The sequence below is a fragment of the Jaculus jaculus genome, chromosome 3 (assembly GCF_020740685.1).
Source record: "Jaculus jaculus isolate mJacJac1 chromosome 3, mJacJac1.mat.Y.cur, whole genome shotgun sequence".
Classification (NCBI taxonomy): Eukaryota; Metazoa; Chordata; class Mammalia; order Rodentia; family Dipodidae; genus Jaculus; species Jaculus jaculus.
The window spans coordinates 101,833,210-101,855,763 of NC_059104.1; the positions used below are offsets into that span (position 1 = coordinate 101,833,210).

Here is a 22,554-nt window from a genome sequence, read left to right on the forward strand (position 1 = left end):
GAGACCTACCTGGGTCCTAGCTCTGCTTTTGCCACCAGCTTGGCATGTGACCTTGGGTAAGTCACAGAACCTCTCTGAATCCCCAGTGACTTCTTCCAATGAACATTTCAAAGTCAAGCATTGTGAAGGCCCCGTTAGCGCTCATATTGTATGATCCTTGGTTACAGTAGGCAAGGCAGCAAGAAGAACAGAGATTAGAGGCACTTAGATTCCCTCTGGTGCTCTTTTCTCTCTCCTCCAAAACTACAGGCACCCCTCAGCTAGCGAACCACCGGCAGCATCTGGGCACGTTATGAAGAGGGATGCAAAGTTAACAAGAGGGAGGAAGCAGACGTGGAAGCGGTTGGAGACCTGAACTTGCCCACATACGCACACCTTCACAGATCCTGGCCTGAAATACTGTGCAAAACACAGAGTAAGCATTTTGCTTGTATTTATGTCATCAATGGTTTCAATGGGTGACTCACCCTTCCTCTTTAACACTCTGTGCTAATATGGCTTACTATAAATAATGCGGGGGAGCACGCAGGCTGAGCACAGGCCCTGCCCAGCTGGGCCACCACAGATCCAGGAGAGACAGCCAGCCCCTAAGGTGTGTCCCAACTAGGCTGATGGATAGCAAATGCTGAATGGATACAAAGTGAATTACTCTTCACCCCGTGGCCCAAGGACTCTGGGCAGGTGACACTGTCAGGAGAGGGAGCTATGACTCACGGAGTTTGTGTCACAGGTATCAGGCTAGGATTTGAACGTATGTGCTCTGTTAGCCTTCTAGTACCTTCTAAAGGGGTGAAATCAGGATTCAAACTCAGATCTTTGTATCTCTCCCTTGTTGCTCTCTAGGGATATCTTGAGTCAAAACCCAATACAATCTTTCTAATCCCAAATGATCCACAATAGTGATACTCAACTTGCCAGATGTGTGTGTGTGTGTGCACACGTGTGCAGAAACACTATAGCAAAAAGAGGGGTCTCTCCCTGTCTTGATGTCACCGTGGCAACTCCATCACTGGAATTCCAGCCACAGCAGCTAAAAGTCACAAGCCCCTGGTCCTTGTCCATCTCCCAGCTGGGAAGTGAATCAACACACACTGGGGGTCAAGGCTGAGCTGACAAGTTCCCCTTCCAAAACCCGCCTTCCAAGGCAGACACTGCCTCCCCCCGACCCAGAGCCTCATCACATGCTAGATTCCCTAAATTTAGCCAATTCTCAAAGTCAATTCTGCCCCACCCCCCAAAAAGGGCAAAAGAACAGAGCACAGGCTTCAGAAAGGATTCCCAGAGATGTCCCAAATGCTCAGAGCGGTGGCAACATTGCAGGACTGAAGAAATCTTTATGACATAATGGTTTCTGTACAATAGCATGATCTACCAACAGGTACCTTTGGATTCCTGAGGCTCGTCCATGATTCTCTTAATCTGTCTGTCATCTGCTAGCTGCTAGCACAGTCCTGTACCATCCCCAATTCGGCAGTTTCTCTGGGTTTACAGCTTTTCCTCTGGGCCAAAACAGATTTCAAAGGGTCCAGCTCTACAGCTTGCAGTTAACCAGCACCCTATTGCACTATGCACTTGACATGTATCATATGACCACAGACCAGGTATCTTTATACATACGGCAAGAGAATGGGAGCTCAGAGAAGTTACAGTTTGTCCATGCCACTCAATTAGTAAATCTCAGAGCTCAGGTATACAGACAGCATGCCTGACTTTAAAGCCCAAGTTCTTGCCATCACCCCACACTGCCCCTAGAAAAGTACACTCCACCACCTTCCAGAAAGTCTCTCTCTTGAGTGTGGAGCTCAGCCCCCACCAAGCCCCATGCCTGCTTGGACTGCATTGGGTTATCTTCCACATCTCCTGGACTTTGTGCTAGCTCTTGTAGCTTCCCAGTTAAGTCTGCCCTGGTGGATACCCCTGCTCTAAAAAGCCCATTCTGAGATCGGCAAACATTACAAGGACATCAAAACAAAGCTATCAGCTGGGTACCTGGCTTTAGCAGCCAGTCCAAACTCTTTTGTTTGATTCTCAGACAGCTTATTGACTAGGTGATGGGGTCAGAAGTTCTCTCTTCACCTAACTGCTTCAGTGGCAGGCTCAGAACAGGTAAGAAAAGTCCATTCTTTAAGGAGCTTAGAGTGACATAGTTGTAGTAAGCCCCAGTGACTTATCAGCCAACTTTTAGGGCTGTGAGGAAAAGACAGGAAGGAGGAGGCAAAGATGGACTGCACCTTTCTCCTTGTAGTGTGAGCATGGGCAGAGGTGCTCCCCACCCCGCCAGGAACTTTCTGAGTCTTTGTGTTGCCCATGAAGCAAGAGAGAAGGAGGACAGGAATTTGGGGTTCCCTGCAATCCATGTAGCCACAGCCTTTCATGAGATACCTGTGTTTCTCCATCAGATTCTTCCAGCATCTGCACCCCAATCTCACTCCCTGAAACTACCCTGTCCCTCCTGCCAAACTCACCACACCTCTCCTGACCCCAACAGCTTATCTTTGTGTACTGGGAAAGATGGTATTTATCAAGCCATCTACTCCTCATAGATTGTTCCACAGACCACAGGGGTTATCAGTGGAGCTGATGCAGAAAGATAAACAGCAACCTCTTAGGCAAATAGTGCCAAGAATGTGGGGCTAGCTACAGGAACCAAGCAAATTTTAGGAGAATATGAATCTTCACATTTTTTCCTTCTTTCTAATCCATGAAGCCCAGGGAATTCAGAGGGTTACCCTTCGAGTAGTTTTCTTCTCTCTTTCGGGTAAGGAAGTGCAGGTGTATATGTGGGTCAGGCCTGCTTGGCAAAAACTGGTGGTTTCCTTTAGGATTCACATAAGTACTTTCTATGGCTATAGCTCCACCTTCAAGCATAATATCATTTGTCCAAGATTCCTGACCGTTGTCATGTGTTCTGTTCAGGTGGAAGACCAGGAAAGTGGTTTTCCACGATGAGTATGGGGGTGCAGACGGTGTCATGAGAAAATTAAAAACGAGTTCTGGGCCGGGTGTGGTGGTGCACGCTTGTAATCCCAGCACTCGGAAGGCTGAGGTAGGAGGATCACCGTGGATTTGAGGCCACCCTGAGACTACATAGTGAATTCCAGGTCAGCCTGGGCTAGAGTGAAACTCTATCTCAGGGAGAAGAGAAAAAAAACACTGAGTTCTGGGTTCCAAGATGCAGCCCACGTGACTGGGAGATGCCCCAAGGACCCGCCTTTGCTGGAACAGAGGTGACGGTAGTCCAGACTCCAGGTGGTACCTTTTCATACCCTTCCTCATTGTTCAATGGGCAAACTCACATGAAGCGTCAAGAGATGAGTGGCTCTACGTGACAAAAGAATGGCACTCCGAAGAACAGAGCAAGCTGCTTCTCCCCCCTCCACCTACCCCAGGCTGCTGGCTGAGGAGAATGACAGAATCCAGGGCTGGCCAGAATGAAAGACTGAATGGAATAGGCTAATTTACACAGGAAGTAAGCACTTACCAGGCCCTTCATCTCAACACACAAAACCCTCGGCCATATCTGGAAGCAATTACATCCAGTTAACATGATCTGCTTGCCACTAAAATTAACTGCAAACAGAAATATTTTTCACTTTTTGCAACAGGGGATGCCAAGATTTGGCCTGGTTTGCTCCCACCCCCACCCCGCACCACTGAGTCCAGCCATGGGGGGAGGGATGTTTATCAGCAACTCAGCTTCAAAAATACCAAACCTACTCCTGTAGCTGTCAGGACCTGGAAAGTGAAGGATAATTATGAAGGCGGGGAGAACCACGGACCCTAAAATCATTGTACTAGAAGTGGAGAAAAGGGGGCTGCCACAGATGGATAACTTTACAAGCCCAGTCCAGCTTCTGCAATGAACTTCAAGAAGAAAAGAAGTGTTTTTAGAGTCCCTCAATTTAGCAGCATTTCACATTGTTTTTAGGTATCGTCTTCATCCCTTCTGCCAAGGGGTGGGGGCGGGGGGGGGTGGGGAGGTAGACGCACAAATGTTAGCCGATCCTTAATTTAGCAGGTAGTCACGATTTCCCTTCTGCAATGAGGCTCCCTCCCTAACACAGCAAATGAACGCCTTCGAAGCAGCCTTCACCTGCTCCTAGCTGGGCAAGCGCCGCTTCTTGTTTGAGAGTGTGCAAGGTGTCCATGTACGAAAAGTCTAACAGGAGGTGGCAATTTACCTGTGTTCCTCAAAACAGACTAATGTCCTGGTCTCCAAATTGCCAGGTCTCACTGCCTTAACTGGTGATCAACCTGTTCCTTCTCACAAGCAACCCCACAATCTGAGAAGCACCCACTGATTTGCGCATTTCTGTGAACTGTTGTCAACACTAACACCAGAGACAAGAGAACAGTTCTGTTTGTTGTAGAATCCTAGGAGGCATCATCCCCACACACCCCTTCTCTTCTGGGCCAGGCTTTTCCGTAGTTCCCCTAAAAGTGTGCTTCAGTCCTTTATCACCAGGGGCCTTTAAAAATGCCAGCAGAAGCCCCAACCCCAGAAGCAACTTGCAAATATCTTTTCTCAAAGTGTCAGGCAGAAGTTTCTCCCAATGAGATCAGACACTGCTGTTCTTGGCAAAAAAATCATATTTGAAAATATTCTCGTGGGCAGGGTGGGGCAGCTCAAGTGGCCTTTCACCTAAGGACTTGGGGCTATGATGAGAGAAAAGAGGTCTTAGTGTATGGAAAAGAAAAAAACAAATCACTATGCCAGTCCTTCTAACTTGTTAAGATTGATTTTACACGGAGGAAAAAATCGCACATCCTTTCAAATTGACAGAGACCATGCCAGCAGCCTGCGCTGGGCTACAGATTTCTGTTGCCTGCTCCACAATCCCACAATCCCAGTGATCCAATGACTGATGAATAACATGGTACTAATGTCCTTTCACTAAGCAGGACTCGGGAGAAGGTTAGGAATCCTGCCCTGTCACACACCTTTCTAGGTAACAGAGGAAGGACGTAAGCCTAAATTCACTTCCAAACACCATGTTCTTCAGCCTTTCCCTGCTCTGCAGCCAACCACTACAGGGAGTTTAGGAGAGAGCCCTAAAGCCCTTCCTCCTAGGAGTGAACAGCCACTGCTGGCATGGGAGGTCTCTTTTATTCTGATTACACACAGACACATAGGTGCACACACATGCACAAGTCAGGCACACAAAGGAGCCCACAGATGCACATGTGCATAGACCAACAAGGTGTACATACACACACACACACACACACACACACACACACACACACACGTCCTATCACCACACAGCCCTCCAGGCATGAAAAGGGTTAAGTTACCCTCGCTGCATAAATCAAAAGTTCAAGGCTGCACCGTGCCACAATGATCCCCTCTTTACATATGACAAGAACCAGAGAGAGGCTGCAATCCCAAGCATCCTGCATGAGGTCTCCCCAGGCCTACACAGGTTACGCCGTCGGGGTCAGGGCCGAGGACCTTTAGCGGCAACATTCATTTCCTGAACAGGACAAGTCCCCCTGACCATAAAGCTAATAAGAACTTCCTCGCACAGTGAGCTCCGGCTGACAGGGTGACTTGTCACTGGCCACGCAGGAGGAGAGCACTGGTTTCCATTAGTGGCTTATGACGCCAGGTGCTCCTAATAAGGTACATCGGCAAGAAACAAGAGCCTGCTAAGTTGTCACTCCGACTCTGGAAGTAATCAAGCCTGGGCTTCAGGGTTGGGTAGGAGCCTTCCTTAAAGAAACGGAGGGGGGGAAGGCAGGGTAGTCACCATAGACCCCTGGCAGCCTCTTAACCTGCTGAACGGCTTAAGTAAATAAATTCCCAACAATCTCCTCCACATTTTTCCCAGTCACCATAAAAGACTCCCCCAAATTAACACTAATAATGTTCTCCCCCACCCCCCACACCCCAACCCCGCACTCTGTGCCTGATGGATCACCCGGAGGGCCATTATGTTGAGCCACATCTGCTTCTCACTATCACAAGGAGAGTCGTGCCAACAGGCCTAATGGCATTAAGATCACAACATTCAGCTAATCCACTTAGGGAGTGGCCCAGGAGAGGGTGGCAGGGGCTCCCTTGTCAGGCTGGGGTCACATGGGAAGCAGAAGGTAGGAAAGCAGCCTCACACTGGAGTCCCTGTTGTTTGAAGTTAACTTATTTTTTGCTTTTGAGCTACCACACTATCCCCTGCAAAGGTAACGGCTAGACAGTGTGTCAGTCTTGTGTTTAGCATGCTGGGTGGTATGTGTGTTCATATATATGCAGACACACACACCACACACACACACACACACACACACACACACACACGTCTACTTCTTGTTTCTGGAAGCTCCAAGTGGCTCTGAAGAACTTCAACTGGCCTAGAATTTTTCCTCTTCACCAAAACATCTGTGATATGAGTCCTCTCGAAACTTCCTCTGTAATGCCTGTTTCAGAAAGTTCTTTCTCTTACCTAATTTGGAGCCTTCATAATCTGCTCGCACTGAAGAAAATCAGGTCTCGGACTCAGAATGGAAAGTGAGCTCGGAAGTGAGAATGAAGCAGGGTTGTTTGAGTCCTTAGCCAAAGTTTCCATGCAGACAATAAAAGGCCACAGCCTCTCCCTGCAGCTGTGGAGTTAAGATTCACACAGGCAAAAACCCAACCATACTTCTCCCCACGCTGAGCCAGAATAATAAGGACACCAGGGCTTTTAAGGGAAACAGTAGAAAGGTGGAATTTCTGATGATGCTGGCATGAAATCAACAGCATGGGATTTTTATTTTCGCAAATAGGCTTCCTTTTCACTCCCTTTCTCTGTTTTTTGAGTCAGCATAAAAGGCTTCTATCCCTAAAAGGGATAGTATCAGTAAAAGATGATATACTGCTTCAGGACCCTTGTGGCCTGGGTCCCTAAAGACCTGAGTATATGCAAGTGACTGTCCAAGCGGCAAGGAGCCAGAGCCGGTCACCCAGCCTGAGTGAACTTAAAGATGGGCAACATTCCGGCAGCCTTTCCAGCTTTACTACAGACAAATCCACTAACCTCTTGCACTTTCCTCCCCTCCCCCACATCAGAGCAGCCAGGGACAGGGGAGATACTGTGAGTGCACTCAGGCCCCAAACTGGCATGCATCAGACCCTCAGAATGGTTCCTGAACCCACTCAGAGGCATGTGCAGGGAAGGAGCTATGGACACCCACCGGAGGCTGCTGCAATGAAGGGGTGTGTGTAGCCTGCACCTCCACCGCAGTGGTCCACACACCTGGCCATGCAGATGGGTGCCAGACATGGCACGCATGCTCTGTACTTGGCCTTGCCGGCTATGAAGCAATGCTCGGCTAAATTTAAACAAGAACTGGAGTGACTCACCAGGCCGCAGGTCAGTGTGACCAAGAGTAGCCAGGCTGCCACACCATAGGAGGTCCGCGTCCCCAGGAAGGTACAAGTGGACACTGTCATCGCCCCCCAACAGGATGCCATATTGCCCCCCCAAGGCAGCAGGACCGCACCGATGGGAGATTGAATGCTGTTTGCTGAAGAACAGTGTCTGGAGAGAGCAGTTGGAGCCACACAAACACACCATCCTCCTGCACTTAGTGAATGCCCCTCCTCACGTCGCAAAGGCCACCCAACTGCAAACTCCTGCATGCCGGGGCGACTACTTATGGGTTGATCCTTATAACGACCCCATGAGTAGGTGCTGTTATTATTCCCACTTTACAAATAAGCAGACAGCCTGCAGAGGGTAAATAATGCCGCCCCAGCCACACAGCTGGCAAGTAATAAAAGTGGCATTCCGACCTAGAGTCAAAACGCACGCTCACGATGTGTTAAAACACAGAGTGGGAGAGGCGGGGAACGTTGTGAGGAATCTTTCTCTCATCCCACATAACTGCAGAAGAGTCAGTACTTTCAACCCAACAGCATCAAAGCAGAAACTTTAGTTGTCACAGAACATTAAAACGCCCTCCAGTAGCCAGCGATATTCATCCAACAGGACTCTCACGTCTCATACTCGGACTTTCAGTTGCCCTTGTCATCAATAAAAAAAAAGGTTAAGTAATTGAAAATGCTTTTCTTTTGAATTGCCAAGAAACCAGACGGTGGAGTTTGATGTAGCCATTTAGGATGATAACAGTTTTAAAACTCATAATCATTTTCCTAGAATGTGCAAGAGGAAAAAGTGTCGCTAAATTCTATCCCTCCTTCAGCACCTGACGGCTCTGGCCAATCGTGACAGGATATGAAAAAGGGACTTGTCATGGGCAACTCTCCCATCCTGGCAAAGAAACCATCCTCCAAAATTCTGGGTGTCCAGTCTAGATCCCATATGGCTCTGAAACCCCCAAGCAGCTCCAAGTACTAAAGAAACAAAGTCAGTGCAGGCAAAAATAAACCTGACTGACATCCGACCCCCACTTTGGTTGGCTGATCTGTCCATGCTGAGTCCCAAACCAAGCAAAATGTAATGATTCAACAATCTAGAAAGAGTTCATCTAGGTGCCTGAGGTTTACAAATGGAAGCAGATAAAACTCTACATGCAAAAAGATCTGACATCCCTTTAATCCCAGTGCTTGGGTGGCAGAAAGAGGAGGATTGCTCTGAGTTCAAGGCCATCCTGAGACTACATAGTGAATTCCAGGTCAGCCCGGGGTTAGAGCAAGACCCTTCTTTGAAAAACCATTAAAAGAAAAAGGATTTGACAATAGAGACAGCTGCAGCTCCACGGCAGCTGGCCACAGCCCTGCAAACCTCGGTCCCTTGCACTGTGCTTCATAGGCACAGACCTCTCTCCAAAGCACCCGACTTCCAGGAGCCCAGGAAGTTAGCACTGAAGTCATTCATCACTCCCAAAAGGATACTTCCTGGAAACAGGAATGGATCTGGAAGGGATTTAGGCAAATCTGTGAATGACATAGCAGCCATAAATAGCTACTAAAAGAAGCCTGTATACACCTGACCTTTAGAAGTGACGTCAAGGAACATGGCTAAAGCCTCCAACCATGGGGTCAGGGATGCTGTTGGCACCCAAAGACTAGGTCAACTGGAACTGACCCAGAACAGGACCATCCATGTTCTTATATGGCTGGCTGTAGAGCGCTCAGGACTGCAAACTTCTAGAAGGCAAGCAAAGTACCTGGCTCAAACCATTTATAACCATGGACAAGCCACTTATTTGTTCCAAGTCTCATTTTCCTTATCTCTAAGTTGAGGGCTCAGAATGGTCCAGAATCCCTGATCCAAAACCCCTGGGTACTACAGAAACTGTGCTGATTTTAGAAAGGCACACTGCTGCCTGTGTTTAACGGCTCCAGTGGAGTCTAGAGCAGCACTCTGTAATCAAACACATTAATATTTTTGCAGCAAAACATATGAATATTCAAAATAAGCAGGATAAATATAGCCTCACACCAGGTTTTGCCACTAAATGAGTTTGCTTCAAACTTACACAAGACCTTTTAGCTTTCAGAGCTGTGTAGACTTCGTAATCACAGACCTGGGGTTACAGCCCTCTACCATCTTAGAAAGACTGTGAGGTTGGAAGAAACAGCCAAATGCATGGCAAAAAAGCAAGCAAGACAGCAGAGAAAATGGCACTATTAATTCTGCTGCTGCTGCTCTCATTCCACAGCATTCTTTGTTCCAACAGAACTTGGTTTGACATCAGTGGTGCCTAAGAGCCAGGTGCAGTGACCCACATGTAGAATCCAAGCACTTGGGAGGCTGGGGCAGGAGGGCTGCCATGAGTTCCAAGTTACCCTGGGCAATAAAGAGAGACCCAGGCTCAAAATCAAAAACCACACAAGTGTCTTGGAAGAATGCTAGAAAAGAACCAAGAGAAGTTCCAGCAACCTATAGCCTCCCCAATGCAGCCTTTACCAGGTATAATGGCCATTGAACCTTTCCACAGAAAATGGGACATCAGAGAGAGACCAAGGCATGCAGCCAAGAACAGCACTAATATCTCAGGTATATGGCTCATGCACTCTCAAGCCAGTTCAAGAAGCTTCTGGAAAGGGCTCTGTACCCTGTGTGGGGGGAACTGATCAAGACCATTCCTCAAGCTTCCCTTCCAGAAACAGGCAGGAGTTCCCATTCAACCATATAACAGGCCCCTTGAGCTGACCTATAGAGCTGTTCTCTATTCATCCAGAGCTTCCTACGGAAGACCCAGACCCCACTCTGATTCTGCAGCTCTAGGTCTAGAAGTGTTAAGGCAGGCTGCAGGAGCCTAGGGAGACACAGGGCTACAAATGAGGACTATGTTCCCACATAGGGCATCTCTGCTGCTCCTTGCAATCTTCTCACATGTGTGTAAGGCTGAGAGTAAGCGCATCTGGCTCAGGTAAACTATACCATCAGTGACACCCAGACCAACTCACGTGCAGAAGCCCCAGCCTTTCACAGAGCAAAGGAGAAAGAAGTCAAGCTGAGCTTCAAGCAGGAGAGACCTATCTTACAGAAGCCAGATACAATTCTTCTTGTTCAGACACGATTCCTGCAGGCCTAGTGGGGAAGACCCAGGGGTCCAGAGCTTTCTCCCTCAACTGTGTGGAGAATGATGCTGATTAATCAGGTCTCACTGGCTGCTTTCCTCTGGTTCTGTTATTTAAGTAAGGCCCACCCAAAGGACTCAAGTGGTGTCTTGCATCATTCCATCAGACATTGCCTTTCTACCATGACAGGGACCATGATACAACTGCACCTATCTTAATTCCAACTCTGTCCAACAAGAGGCATCCTCTCTCAACTCCACCCCAGGCTAGAATCAAGTTATAGGGAAACATATGGATGCAGTTACCAACATTCACTTCCTGCCAAACCTCCCTGTATTCTACCCTTTCTTCCTCTCGAAAACAATGAAAGCCAGGTTCTTCATATGTACCAATACTCCAGCCCGTTGGCTTAAAGCAAATACACCCTGTAACCTATTACCCTTGCGGTCAACCCTGTTATATGTCCAGCCAATTCCATAGCTTCCGGGCATCTGACTCTTTCTGTCTTACCTTTTTTTTTATTTTTGGTCTTGCCTCTTTGTGCTGGTAACAAGGGTGATTTTTCAGCTACAAGAATGGTTCACTGGCTGTGATGGGTTTGGGTTGTGGGAGACATAGAAAACAGTGGGAAATGAGAGCTTGGAGGATGAGAGAGAGGAAGTCCTCCCATGAAGTACATCTATCCAGAGGCTAATGCCACCCTGTAGCCATGGCAGATTTCCAAGAACCACAGTTTTCTCCTGGAGGGTCTGTATCTAAGTCTAGCTCCTCACTCTGTAGCACTAACTCTCCACCCTCAGTCAAAAGTGCATTATCCCCACCTGCAGCCCATAGTGTGGCTGGGGACTCCAGGAGCAATGATTCACCATCACCAACTCAAGAGGACAGGGGCATCACCTGCACCACCCCAAGGCACATACCCCAGTATATGGGAGTGCCATGAACAGTGCACACTACGGCTCAGAACCAATAAGGGATGTAGACAAGGCCAAAACACAAAGAACCGAAGGGCTAATTCTCCATCTTCATAGTAACTATGAGTGTAGATCTAGCCATATAGCTCTAGAAACTTCTGAATTTCACTTAATTAATTCAGCACCAATGCTGTGGACCATCTCCACTGTAAAAAGCACATAAAGCCAACTTCAGAAAGCGTAAACAACTACCATGCATGCTCACCACTGGACATGGCTCTCTAAGATATATCACAGTTGACTCTCTATTTCTCCCCATGAACAAGCATCTCACCATATGGCCACCCAGAACTCCCAGGGGGAAAACAAAAAAGGTGACTTTCCACCATGTCCCATTTCTCATAGTACACAGCTGAAATGGTTCACATCTGGAGAAGGTGAAAGGCCTCTCTGGTCAACTTTGGAGGAGGAGTTTCTCTTTAGGAAAGTTTGAGCAGAAACAAACACAATGTTGTCCTCTATTTCTGAGAGACTATAAGCATCAAGCAGACACACCTTGGTGGTGGTTATTTTTCACACCCACTGGAAAGAAATTGGCTACTTTTAGCTCAGTGGCACTTTCCACAAGGTAAGGCTCAGAGGGGGGCCCATCAGGCTGCCTTGGGGCGGGCTGCGGCTAGCGTGATTACATCAGCTTCCCACCCCCTCAAGTCCCCTACCTAAGTGAGCAACAGAGGGATGGGGGAGAGGGAGAGGAAGAGCAAAAAATGGAACATTTGCCCCAAACCAGTAAAATAACAGGTAGAAAAGTACAGGGAAAAGCTAGCACGGATGGCAACAGAAGCTGGATTTGTGGGCCCCCGTTCATCAGACACAGATGACAGCGTGATGTGCTTGATTCGGAGTTTATGAGGAATGGAAGAGGCAAGGCAAAACCCACTACTGACTGCCTCTGCCCCCAGCCTGCCTCTAACGAGCAACTGTCGCCTTCTGTCCTGTAAGCAGGGTCTTCTTCCACACCGACACCACCAAGTGACCTGAAGTTCCAGGGGCTAAGCCTCAGTTTGAACCCAGCTCTGCTTCTTCCTAGCTATGTTAGCCTACAAGAGGGATTTTGCCTCAGAATCTTGGCATCCTCTGGCATGAAAGGACACTACCTACCTCGTGGGGCTGCTGTCACAAACATACAACTCCAGGTAAAACACTTGGTTCTGAATCAAGCATGCCATAGGCGCTCAAGGGAGGGTCATTTTACAGAGGATAGAAGCTTAGAACGCAGCCAAAGCCAGTCCAACAAGGCATTCAACTCTATGTGAACAGAGACAGCATGAGAAAGAGACTACATTGGTTGCAAGGCCCAAGACTCTCACACCTGTCCTCTCCCGTTGGCTTTAAATAGACTTCCCTAAACACATCTGTTGGAACAGACTTTGGGGTCTGCTGCTGTGGTCCAGGCCTAAGCAGCATTCAGTCTCTGTTATGCTCCAAAGCTGCTGACAACAGCAGCTTGCCATTACAGGAACCAAAGGAAATGGGGAAAATGACTGTAGCATGGTAACACAGCCAGATCCAGGCCACGGGAGGCCCTCATTTGGAACCCTCCTTGCTCCCCTCCTTCCCTTCACTTTATCAGTTACTCCCTCTAGACATACACATGCACGCACGCACGCACGCACGCACTGAAAGCATACATCAAGCCACAGAAAAACCAAATGGAATCCCAAAAGCAAACAGGAGAGAATGACCTAGAAGCAGGACCCCCAAGTTCCTCAATGATTTGGAGAGACTCCTTCCGCCTTGCCATTGTCTGAGAAAGTGTGCCCTTTCCCAGAACATTAGAGAGTATTATTCAAGGAACCCAAGGGAGTCATTCCCCCCAGATTCAGGATGGGTGAGAGTGTGGAGGAAGGGTACCAGGACAGGATGGCCAGCACAGGTGATGGACGGGGAGGGGCCTACCTGTGCTGCTCCACGGCCTCATTGTCAGGAAGCTCAACTCCACACACGCTGCACTGCTCCCCCAGGGGCCGGCTCTCGGCCTTCATGCCCACAGCCAGCTCGCCCAGCTTGCTGAACAGCTCCCTCTGGATGAAACCTTGGGGCAGCAGGCCCCCGTAGGTGCTGAAGTCCATGGAGACAGCCAGGGCAGGCTGCACATGGAGGCCAGAGGTCACCGAAGGTGGCATGTTCAACACAGCATCAGCCTTGTGGTTGGGCAACACTGAGTAGATGCCTAAATGCTTCTCTGCTGTGGGTACTTGGGGCTCCTGTCGCCCAGGGGGTCCCTGGCCAGCGTCAGCAGGGGGTGACATCTGCTCAGCACTCTCCTCTCGGCCATAATGTAGCTCCCTAGCACTGGTGATGACGCTGCTTCGAGTGGGTGTCCCAGGCCCCTCTTTGCTCCTCTCTTCAACCTTGTCTCCCACCCCTCCCGAGATGCTGGACTCAGCTGCCCCAGAACTGTCCTGGCCTGGTACCTCATCCACCTGCATCATCTCTGTCTTCACCTCGGCCACCCCAGGATGCCGTCCACCCCCAGCCAGTGTGGACTCCTCAGGCCCTGCAGGTGGCTGAAGAGTGCCCTGTAGGATAGACTGTCCTATGGTCATCAAACTGTCCACTGCGGCCTTGGTGGGACTCATGGCTGAAAGACCAAATGAAGTGGAGACTGAAGGGCTCTGGTCCACCATGGGCCCAGGGAGGCTCTGTCCAGCCACACTGGCGTACCCACTCTCCTCGCTGGAATGCTTCGAGATGAAGATGTTCTTGAGGTACCGAGGCTTGCGGTCCTCTTCCTCGTCGGCGCCGCCATCGGCCATGGTGGCCTCTGTGTCATTGTCATCTGAGGCCTGGATGGTCTCCAGGATCTTCAGGCACTGCTCCTCTAGGTATTCGATCTCCAAGATCTCTGCCGCATACAGCAGGTCATCCAGGTCTTCCGCCTTGGCTTGCAGTGTGGCCGTGTACGCATACTCCAGAATCTGCTGGAAGGTCTTTGGCGAGAGGAAGTCCAGAGTGTAGTGCTGGCTGTTGCGGTGGAAGAGGATCTCAAACATCTTGCTGGTGCAGGCCAGTACCGTCCGGTGAGCATGGAACTCCTGGCTATCCACCATGATGACCACATCACACAAAGTCCCAGCCAGTCGCATCTGGTTGGCCTTGCATAGCAGCCCTGTGGGGTGGCTGGGGTTCTGCAGCTGGATCATGCCCATCTTTGTCAGATCCATGGCGCTCCTCGCGGCTCAGGCATGGGGCTTTCTTTTCCTTCTCTGCTCTGCGTGGTGGGGCAGTTGGGCTTCCTGGGCCAATGGACGGAGCTAGAGGAGGGAAGAGAAGATGCAAAGGAAGTGAGCAATTGGCATGTTCACAAGTGTCCCTACAAACTGGAATTCAAATAGGACAACATGTTTCCACCCCACCAAGCTCCCAGCCAAGAAGCTTTTAAAGATTTGAAAAAAGGCTTCCTAGAACTCTACCCTCACAGCAGCTGAACAGGCCCAGAGACGCTGGGAGTCAAAGCAAGGCTCGGTCGCCACGTATGCCTAATTCACTGTTCTGTGACCTCTGCTGGAAGAAGCGAAGTGGAAGTTACAGTGAGCTCCGGGTTTACACCTGAGCACAGGGTGTTCCTATGCAAGGACAGCATTCACTGTGAGCAGGGGTTTGCACACTTAATAGGAACAAGACTTGAACTCTTTTCTTTTGTCAACATAAACACTCCTCTTCACTCTCAACTCTCTGGACGACAAACCTCATCTTCAGAACAAGTTTTCTAACTCTGTCTCAACTGTGGTGGCCCCAGGAGCCAAGTCACAGGCAACTGGGGCCACTATACTATAATGATGACCACTGAAATCTACGGGCAATGAGTTGTCTTCCGAGGACTCACTGGACTTCATTGGACAGTGCCTTCTGGAGCCTCTCTCCTTCCACTCTAGTCAGGGCTGCAGGGAACTCTAAAACCCATGTCATTCTAAGCTGGGTCACTGCTACCCACAGGCCCCTCAAAGTTATTATATGTATTTTATTCTAAAATCTGGATCCTCTCTGTGTGCATGAGTGTGTGCATATCAGCCAGAGCGAGCCAGACATGTGCATAACCAGCCCGTGTGAACACACCAGCATATATTTACATGAATGTTGCACGACCTTACTGCCTACAAGGTGTTCTGTGGGGAATCTAGAATGAGACAGCAAGGAGCCTAAGCCCCATAGCCTGCTGCATAGTGCTGCTCATGCTGAGCTGGGTGTGAACTCCAGTGGGTCCCACAGGCACCTAGGAGTTGGTATTCCTGGTATAAGGAGGAGCAACTGAGGCTGGAGATAACTCTGGAAGTGACATTGGCAGCGGCATCTCTCGAGAGTCAAGACCAGTATGAGGGCAAGCCAGGGACGGAAGAAAAAGGCCTCTCTCCCAGAGCCTGCTCAGGATCACTAAAAGGCTTCTGGTCTGTGAACCGACTTCAGAGCATGACAGAAGGACCCATCAGGCCAGGTCCCAGCCTCTGCCTAGCTGTGGCCAGCAAGGCACACAGCCAATGGCCTGGTAAGAGAACGGAGAGGGAGGACTCTCCCTGGCTCTCTTCACAGCATGCCTCCAACACTCCAAGAGTCCTGTGGCCTCTAAGGCACAAGGCTCATATAGAAAGAGGATCAATGGAGGGACCAGACACCCTTGCTGCCCACTCCCCGCCCCGAGTAAAAACCGAGGTCCACCACTGCCTCACCACTGTGTACTCTCTATAGACATCAGAGTTTCCGACAACTAAAAAGGAGCAGCCAGAAGAATGGAAGGTTCGCTAACCGAATTCCTTCTCCAAAACAAGTCTTTTAGGTTCTGAGAGAAAGCAGAGTCTAAGCAGCCCTTTCCCACACCCACTGCTAGCCCGGAGATCCGGTCAGCGCTGGCCACAAGAATCAGCTCAGTGGCACTGGGCAAAGCCATCGCTAACCCGCCGGAGCTCTCGGGATCGATCGCATGCTCGCACAACCCCCGTTCCCAGCGACCCCCACCGGGACTCGGAGACGACTTCGGCAAACTTGGGGAAGCAACTTTTCCCAGGGAGTCAGTCGCCTGGAAGAAAGTGAGCCCCGCTAGGAAAGAGGGAAAGCGAAAGAGAGCGGGTAACCGGGCGGGCTGGATGCTGCTGCTGCCAGGCGGCGGTACCGACCCGCGGCCAAAGAAGCACAAAAGCCCTGCAGCGAGGTACGAGAGGACCGGCTACGAGGCGCTCCTGGCCCTCCCTCCACCGCCCAGGGCCGTGACCCATAGGAAGCGACGGCCAGGCTCCCCGGCCTCCAGGGCCAGGCGCGCTGCGAGCGTCTCGGGAAGCGGCCAGCGGCAGGTCGGTGCGGAGCGCGTCCGTGCATCTCGGTGGCTTCGCGGGCAGACAGGATCGTGCGTATTTCGGGCGCGTGCGGGAGCGTGCGAGGGGCCCAGCGTGCCGGGGTGGGATACACATCCCGGACGCATCAGGTGCAGAGCCCCGGCACCCACCGTGCGCTGCCGGGAGCGCACGGCGAGCTCCTGCGCCGCGGCTGGTCCCACCGAGAGCCGAGGAGGACCCGGACCTCTGGAGCCCTCCGGAGCTTCCCCTTCAAAAAGGGGGATCAACTCCAATCAAGAAAAAGAGAGGGAGAGCCCACCACGTTTTATCAAAGAGAAACAAAACCCAAGCGGGTCCCAGTCCCAGTCCCGCTCCCGTTCGCCTTCCCATCCACTCATCAGTTCCTGGGGTTCTAGCTTCCCGGCGGGCCGGTGAATAAATAGATACACAAATAAATAAATCACCGGCGTATCTGGCGCCCGCACACCGGTCCGCATACATATGAGCACCCGCAGGCTCCTCCGCCGGCCCTCGGCTGTACAAAGCCTCCCAAACCCTCGCCCCTCCGCTCGCGCCCTCAACACACCGCCCCGGCAGACCCCAGGGCTCGGCCCGCCACCTCTCGTCCTGTCTGCGCGCCGGGGAGGAAGGTGGAGGACGTCCGCCGGGCCCGAGCTGACAGCCGAGGCTCCCCCGGGTTAGCTGACCCCCCAGAGGCGCCGGCGCCCGCTGCAGCCGCAGGCAGGGAGCACGCACGCACCGAGCGGCCGGAGCGAGCGCCACCCCCCTGGACCTCTCCAACCCCGGGGCGCCGGGGCGCGAGGCGCTCGCCGGGCGGTGCGCCCCTCCCGGGGCCCCCACTCACCGCTGCCGAGCCGGGGGCCTGCGGGTGGGTGTGCGTGCCTGTCGGGTGGGTGGGTGGGTGGGTGGGTGTGCCTGTGTTGGGGAAGGGTGTTGCTGGGGGAACTGTTGCTCTCGGTATCACGGCGGCAGCGGCGGCATCGCCCGGCAGTTCGCAGTACCCGCTCTCATCACCCTTAACTCCTCTCTGCTGCGAGGTTAGCAAATCACCACCGGCTGCGGCGCCTCCGCCGCGTCCCACGTCAACGCCGAGCCCCCTCCCCTGCGAGGCCCCGGCGCCTCTCCATCTTTAGTGCTGGCGGCCGAGCCCGGCGCTCTGCCCACAGCTGCCCCCTCCCTCCCGCCCGCCCTCCCGCCCTCCCGCCCTCTCTCCCCCCACCTCCCGCGCTGGCCCGGGGCTCGGCCCGCCCACCCCACCCCCGCACTGGCCGAGCCCGTGCGCGCTCCCCGCCCCGGCCCTCCCTTCCCCCCACCCCAGCTCTCCACTCCCTTCCCCGGGCTCCGCGCTCCGGGCTTGGCCTGACATCTAGCTGCTGCTGGGGCGCCAGCGGCCGCGGCTCCTCGCGGAGCTAAGCGGAGAGGGCAGAAGGGGCGTGGAGCGGGGCACGGGGGTCTTGGAACCCGTAATGGGGGCAAAGAGGGATGAGGGGCGAGGAGCAGTCTCCACCTTAATCCCCAATTTTCCATTTCCCTTGGATACGGCGTTTATTCTCCCCCCCCCCACACACACACACCTTGGTGCTCAAGCCCAGTTTTGTCCTCTTTTCTAAATGTTTACCCCAATTCAGTGAGTGGCCTTTCACTTTTCCTCAGGGGCTTAGGCTGTATTGAGGTCGATTTGATAAGGTCGCTTCCCCAGCCCCAAATTAGGCCCTCTTCTATGTTCGCAGATATGAGCACCCAATCTCTGGCGCAGAGTTCGCAGGCTCCAGCCATCCAGATGCCAGAGGGTCCGCAGGTACAGGGGGGACCCTGTTTTAGTTATTGCAATCGCTGGAAGCCGAATTCAAGGTGTAAAGGAAACTTTTCTCCCTCCTAGCCTTGGGCCATCCTTGCGGTTCAGCCCCCTTGCAACCTGGACAGAAAGAGTTCGGAGAAACTGTGCCCTGCTCAGCGTAGCCTGGGCGGGAGGGGGGCGCTTAGAAAAGCCCTGGGCCTGCTTGCCCCACGTTAAAGAACCGCTGGGTAGAGGGACCTTAGAAAAATGTGCCTTTCCTCGGGCTGCCCGGAAGCTCTCCCTCTCCCCCACCCACACACCCACCCAGTGGGCGAAGGCGAGGCGACAAAAAATATAAAGTACACTTCGGAGCTGGGGCCCGGGCCTCAGGATGAAGACCGAGTGGAGAGGTTGTGGGTGTGGCGGAGAGCGCCACCCAGGGGTCTCAGAAGTCACCCACCCACTTCCACCCCAAGGTCCATGGGGTCTGAGCAGTTCCAGGTTCTATCAGGCAGCCCAGTGTTTACAACGCTTCGTCCTCCCCTGGCGGGTGGGCCACAGAATCGCATCTGGATGCCACTGCCCAGGACCTACGGTCTGGACCTGCTGGCCCCAAAGTACTGAAGAGTCAGGCAGGAACAGAAAGTGAACACAGGCAAACACCCAAGAAAACCAGGCAGGAAATTTTACATACGTGAACATCCTCAACGAACCGGGAGCTGCGTATGAGGTGGTCCCAAGGACAGGCCATTCCCTCCTAGCAAGTGACAGGCCCGTGTTTTGCTGGCAGGGGATGCTGGGGAGAAATGGGTGGCACAGAGGAGAATCCTTAGAAATGAAGGAAGGAATCAGAGACGAGCTGCTGATAGTCAACATCATTTGGTGAAGAAGCAAAAGCACTCTGTAGAGGTTACATTACCTTAGAGGTTACTGGGTCTGCACCCTGTAAGAGGAAAGTTAAGGAAGCGCTGGTGTGTAAGCCGGGTAGAAGGCAAGGAGGAAAGCGTGATGGACGCCTTGTCTGCCAGTGGAACGGGGGAAGAATCCCGGCACTTGTTGAGCCTCTGCCTGGACTGGGCTCGCAGGAGGCTGCTGCCTGGTTCCAGTCTACCTACCAGCCTCTCCGCAGCAGTGGCAGGAGAAGCACACAATTAACCCCTGATCCTAATCTCCCATTAATCCTCAAATCAGAGAAAGAGAGAATCTGTGGACACAAAGGGAGAGAAAGAACAATTCTTGCCTGGCTCTGGCCTCCCCCCACCCCCATGCCATATTCACTCTATGTGAAAATCTCCCTTGCTTCATAAACTCTGCCCATTAAAAAGCCCAGCCCTTGTTAGTAAGTGTTAAAGAGAGATTAATGCCTGAATTTAAGAGGTGGAGAAGGTAACAAAAAAGGGAGAAGGCAGGCGAGGCTGTGGGCTGAGTGCCAGCACTGGGCTCTGAGCATTTCCACTTAGCGCTGAAGGCTGGCTGCACAGCAGTTTGATAAGGTTTATTGGGCCCAGATAAAGCAGCAGCAGATCGCCCACCAAAAAACTGGCACCATTTATAGCCAGAGCTATGTCCTTGGGTCCTGGCAGGCTGATGAGAATCCCCAGTCCAGAGATTTCATATGGCAGCACCTAAAAACAAGCAGAGTGGAAAATCACAAGAAATCTCTCCCCCCCCCCTTTCTCCTCTCTCTCTCCTCCTCCCTTCTTCCCCCTCCCTCTCTCTTTCATTTCTTAGACATTTTTTGAAGGATATAATAAGGGAAACTGGAATGGCAGCCCCTAAAATTCCAAGAGGCCTCATACTTAGAGGAAGATTTGCTAGAAGCAGGGAAAGAGATGAGCTGACCCTGGGGTGGAATTCTAAAAAGCCTCTGCACATAGAGTTCCCACCCACAGCAGTCTTTCCAAGCTGAGTTAGGAGAAGATGAGAGGACACCGGGTCTGAGGGATCACACAGCAAGGAGATGGTGGGAATACATGACTCACTCAGAGCACTCCCCATGAATCAGTCCTCATGACAACCCTGTGAATGTAGGTTCTAGTCCCCTTTCCTGCAGCCAAAAAAGCAGAAACTCAGCGGTGTGACATGCCTTACACAGACTGCTGACCTATTGAACATCAGGGCTGATGCCCTGCATTAGACCAGGCTGTGCAGCTCAAGGGTTTCATTTCTAGATTGTGTAGACTTTATGGAGACATATCAAGGAAACATGCAAGAGCTTTCAATTTGCCTTCTCCTCTTTCCGCACTAAGGACAGGAATAGGTGGCAGCCCACCAGGCTGAAGACCCAGTGATCTCAGTTTAGGCACCAGTTAAGCAGATTCCCCAGACTCTGTACTTTCCTGCCTTTAAATCTTAAGCAGAAGGCAGTGAGGGAGTTTTGAATTACAATAAAATATCAACTGAAGAGACACTCAAGTGTTTTGAGTATTTTGCTTGCATGTAAATGAAAAGTATACTCACATGCACTCAAATGCGGACACACACACATGTGCAAATAAATAAAAATAAATTTTAAAAGAAGCTCTTGAGCTGGAAAGATGGCTTAGTGGTTGAGGCACTTGCCTGTGAAGCCTAAGAACTCATGTTCGAATCTCCAGGTCCCATGTAGCCAGACGCACGGTGACACGAGCGCACAATGTTGCACGTGCATATAAGAGGGCCCACAAGTCTGAAACTCACAGCGCGCTGAAGATCCTGGCACATCCATTCTCGTTCTTGCTCGCTCTCTCTCTCTTCCTCTTTCTGACTTTTAAAATAAAATAAAATAAAAGCTCTTTTTTTTTTTAATTTTTGCCCTTTGATTCCAGACAGGGTCACATGTATCCCAGGCTGGCCTTTGAACTTCTGTTCCTCCTGCCCCCACCTCCAAAGTGCTGGTATTATGTGCTATCCACCTATATAGCTGATATTATGCTGGAGATCAAACTTAAAACTTCATACATGCTAGGTAAGTTTTCTATATTTCCAGCCCAAAAGTTACAACATTTTCTCTTTTCTTCAAACTCCTAGTTTGGAAGATACATTGTCTTTTTTAAAATTTATTTTGTTTGTGTTGGTTTTGGAGCAGAATTTAATTTCATTGCCTAGGTAGTCCTGGAACGCACCCTGCTCCCAGGCCAAACTTGAACTTGCTTCTATCCTCTTGACTCAGCCTCTTCGCAATGCGGAGATTACAGGAATGAACCACTGTGCTGGTTAATCTTTTAATTGAAAAGTGGGCTCTTCTATCATAATAGCTAAATCAATGCCTATTTAAGGGGCAAATTACAACAGAAATTACAACAGCCGAACATGGTGACTCACACCTTTAATCCTAGCACTCAGAAGGCAGAGGTAGGAGAATTGCTATGAGTTCAAGGCTACCCTAAGACTACATAGTGGATTCCAGGTCAGACTGAACAGCTAGAGTGAAGGTGTACCTCAAGAAACAAAACACAAAACAAAACAAGAAAGAAATTACTGAGCTGGAGAGATGGCTTAGCGGTTAAGCGCTTGCCTGTGAAGCCTAAGGACCCCAGTTCGAGGCTCGGTTCCCCAGGTCCCACGTTAGCCAGATGCACAAGGGGGCGCATGCGTCTGGAGTTCGTTTGCAGTGGCTGGAAGCCCTGGCATGCCCATTCTCTCTCTCTCCCTCTATCTGTCTTTCTCACTGTGTCTGTCGCTCTCAAATAAATAAATAAATAATTTTTTAAAAAAAATTTTAAGAAAGAAATTACTATAGTTAGGCTTAGTACAATTTAATTCTGCATTTTTTGCTTTTTTGTTTTGTTTTGTTTGTTTTTCAAGGTAGGATCTCACTTTAGTCCAGGCTGACCTGGAATTCACTATGTAGTCTCAGGGTGGCCTTGAACTCACAGTGATCCTTCCACCTCTGCCTCCTAAGTGCTGAGATTAAAGGTGTGTGCCACCACACTTGGACTTTTTTTTAATGTGCACTTTTTTTCACAGCACTTTAGACGTCTCTCTAAAAAAGCTAAGGGGGAAACAATAAAGTGCAAAGTGTGTTCTGGAAGTGGAAAGTGTGTTCTGGAAGTTAAGCCCAAGAAT

General features: G+C 50.9%; 1 protein-coding gene across 4 annotated transcripts in view; it reads right to left on the reverse strand.

The window, feature by feature from the left end:
* The window catches only part of Zbtb16 (zinc finger and BTB domain containing 16), a 199,180-nt gene extending 179,874 nt beyond the window's left edge, over positions 1-19,306 (reverse strand). The window contains exons 1-2 of one of the 4 annotated variants that reach the window (XM_045145416.1): positions 19,202-19,306; positions 13,342-14,699 (exon numbers count right to left, since the gene is read on the reverse strand). In XM_045145416.1, coding sequence (XP_045001351.1) covers positions 13,342-14,609 — 1,268 coding nt within the window. In that variant the 5' untranslated portion in view covers positions 14,610-14,699; positions 19,202-19,306. Of the gene's footprint in view, positions 1-13,341; positions 14,700-16,395; positions 16,449-17,328; positions 17,434-17,574; positions 17,619-19,201 lie in introns of those variants that run through there. The other 3 variants (XM_045145414.1, XM_045145417.1, XM_045145413.1) reach the window with 3 other exon arrangements.
* Between the last annotated feature and the right edge of the window lie 3,248 nt (positions 19,307-22,554).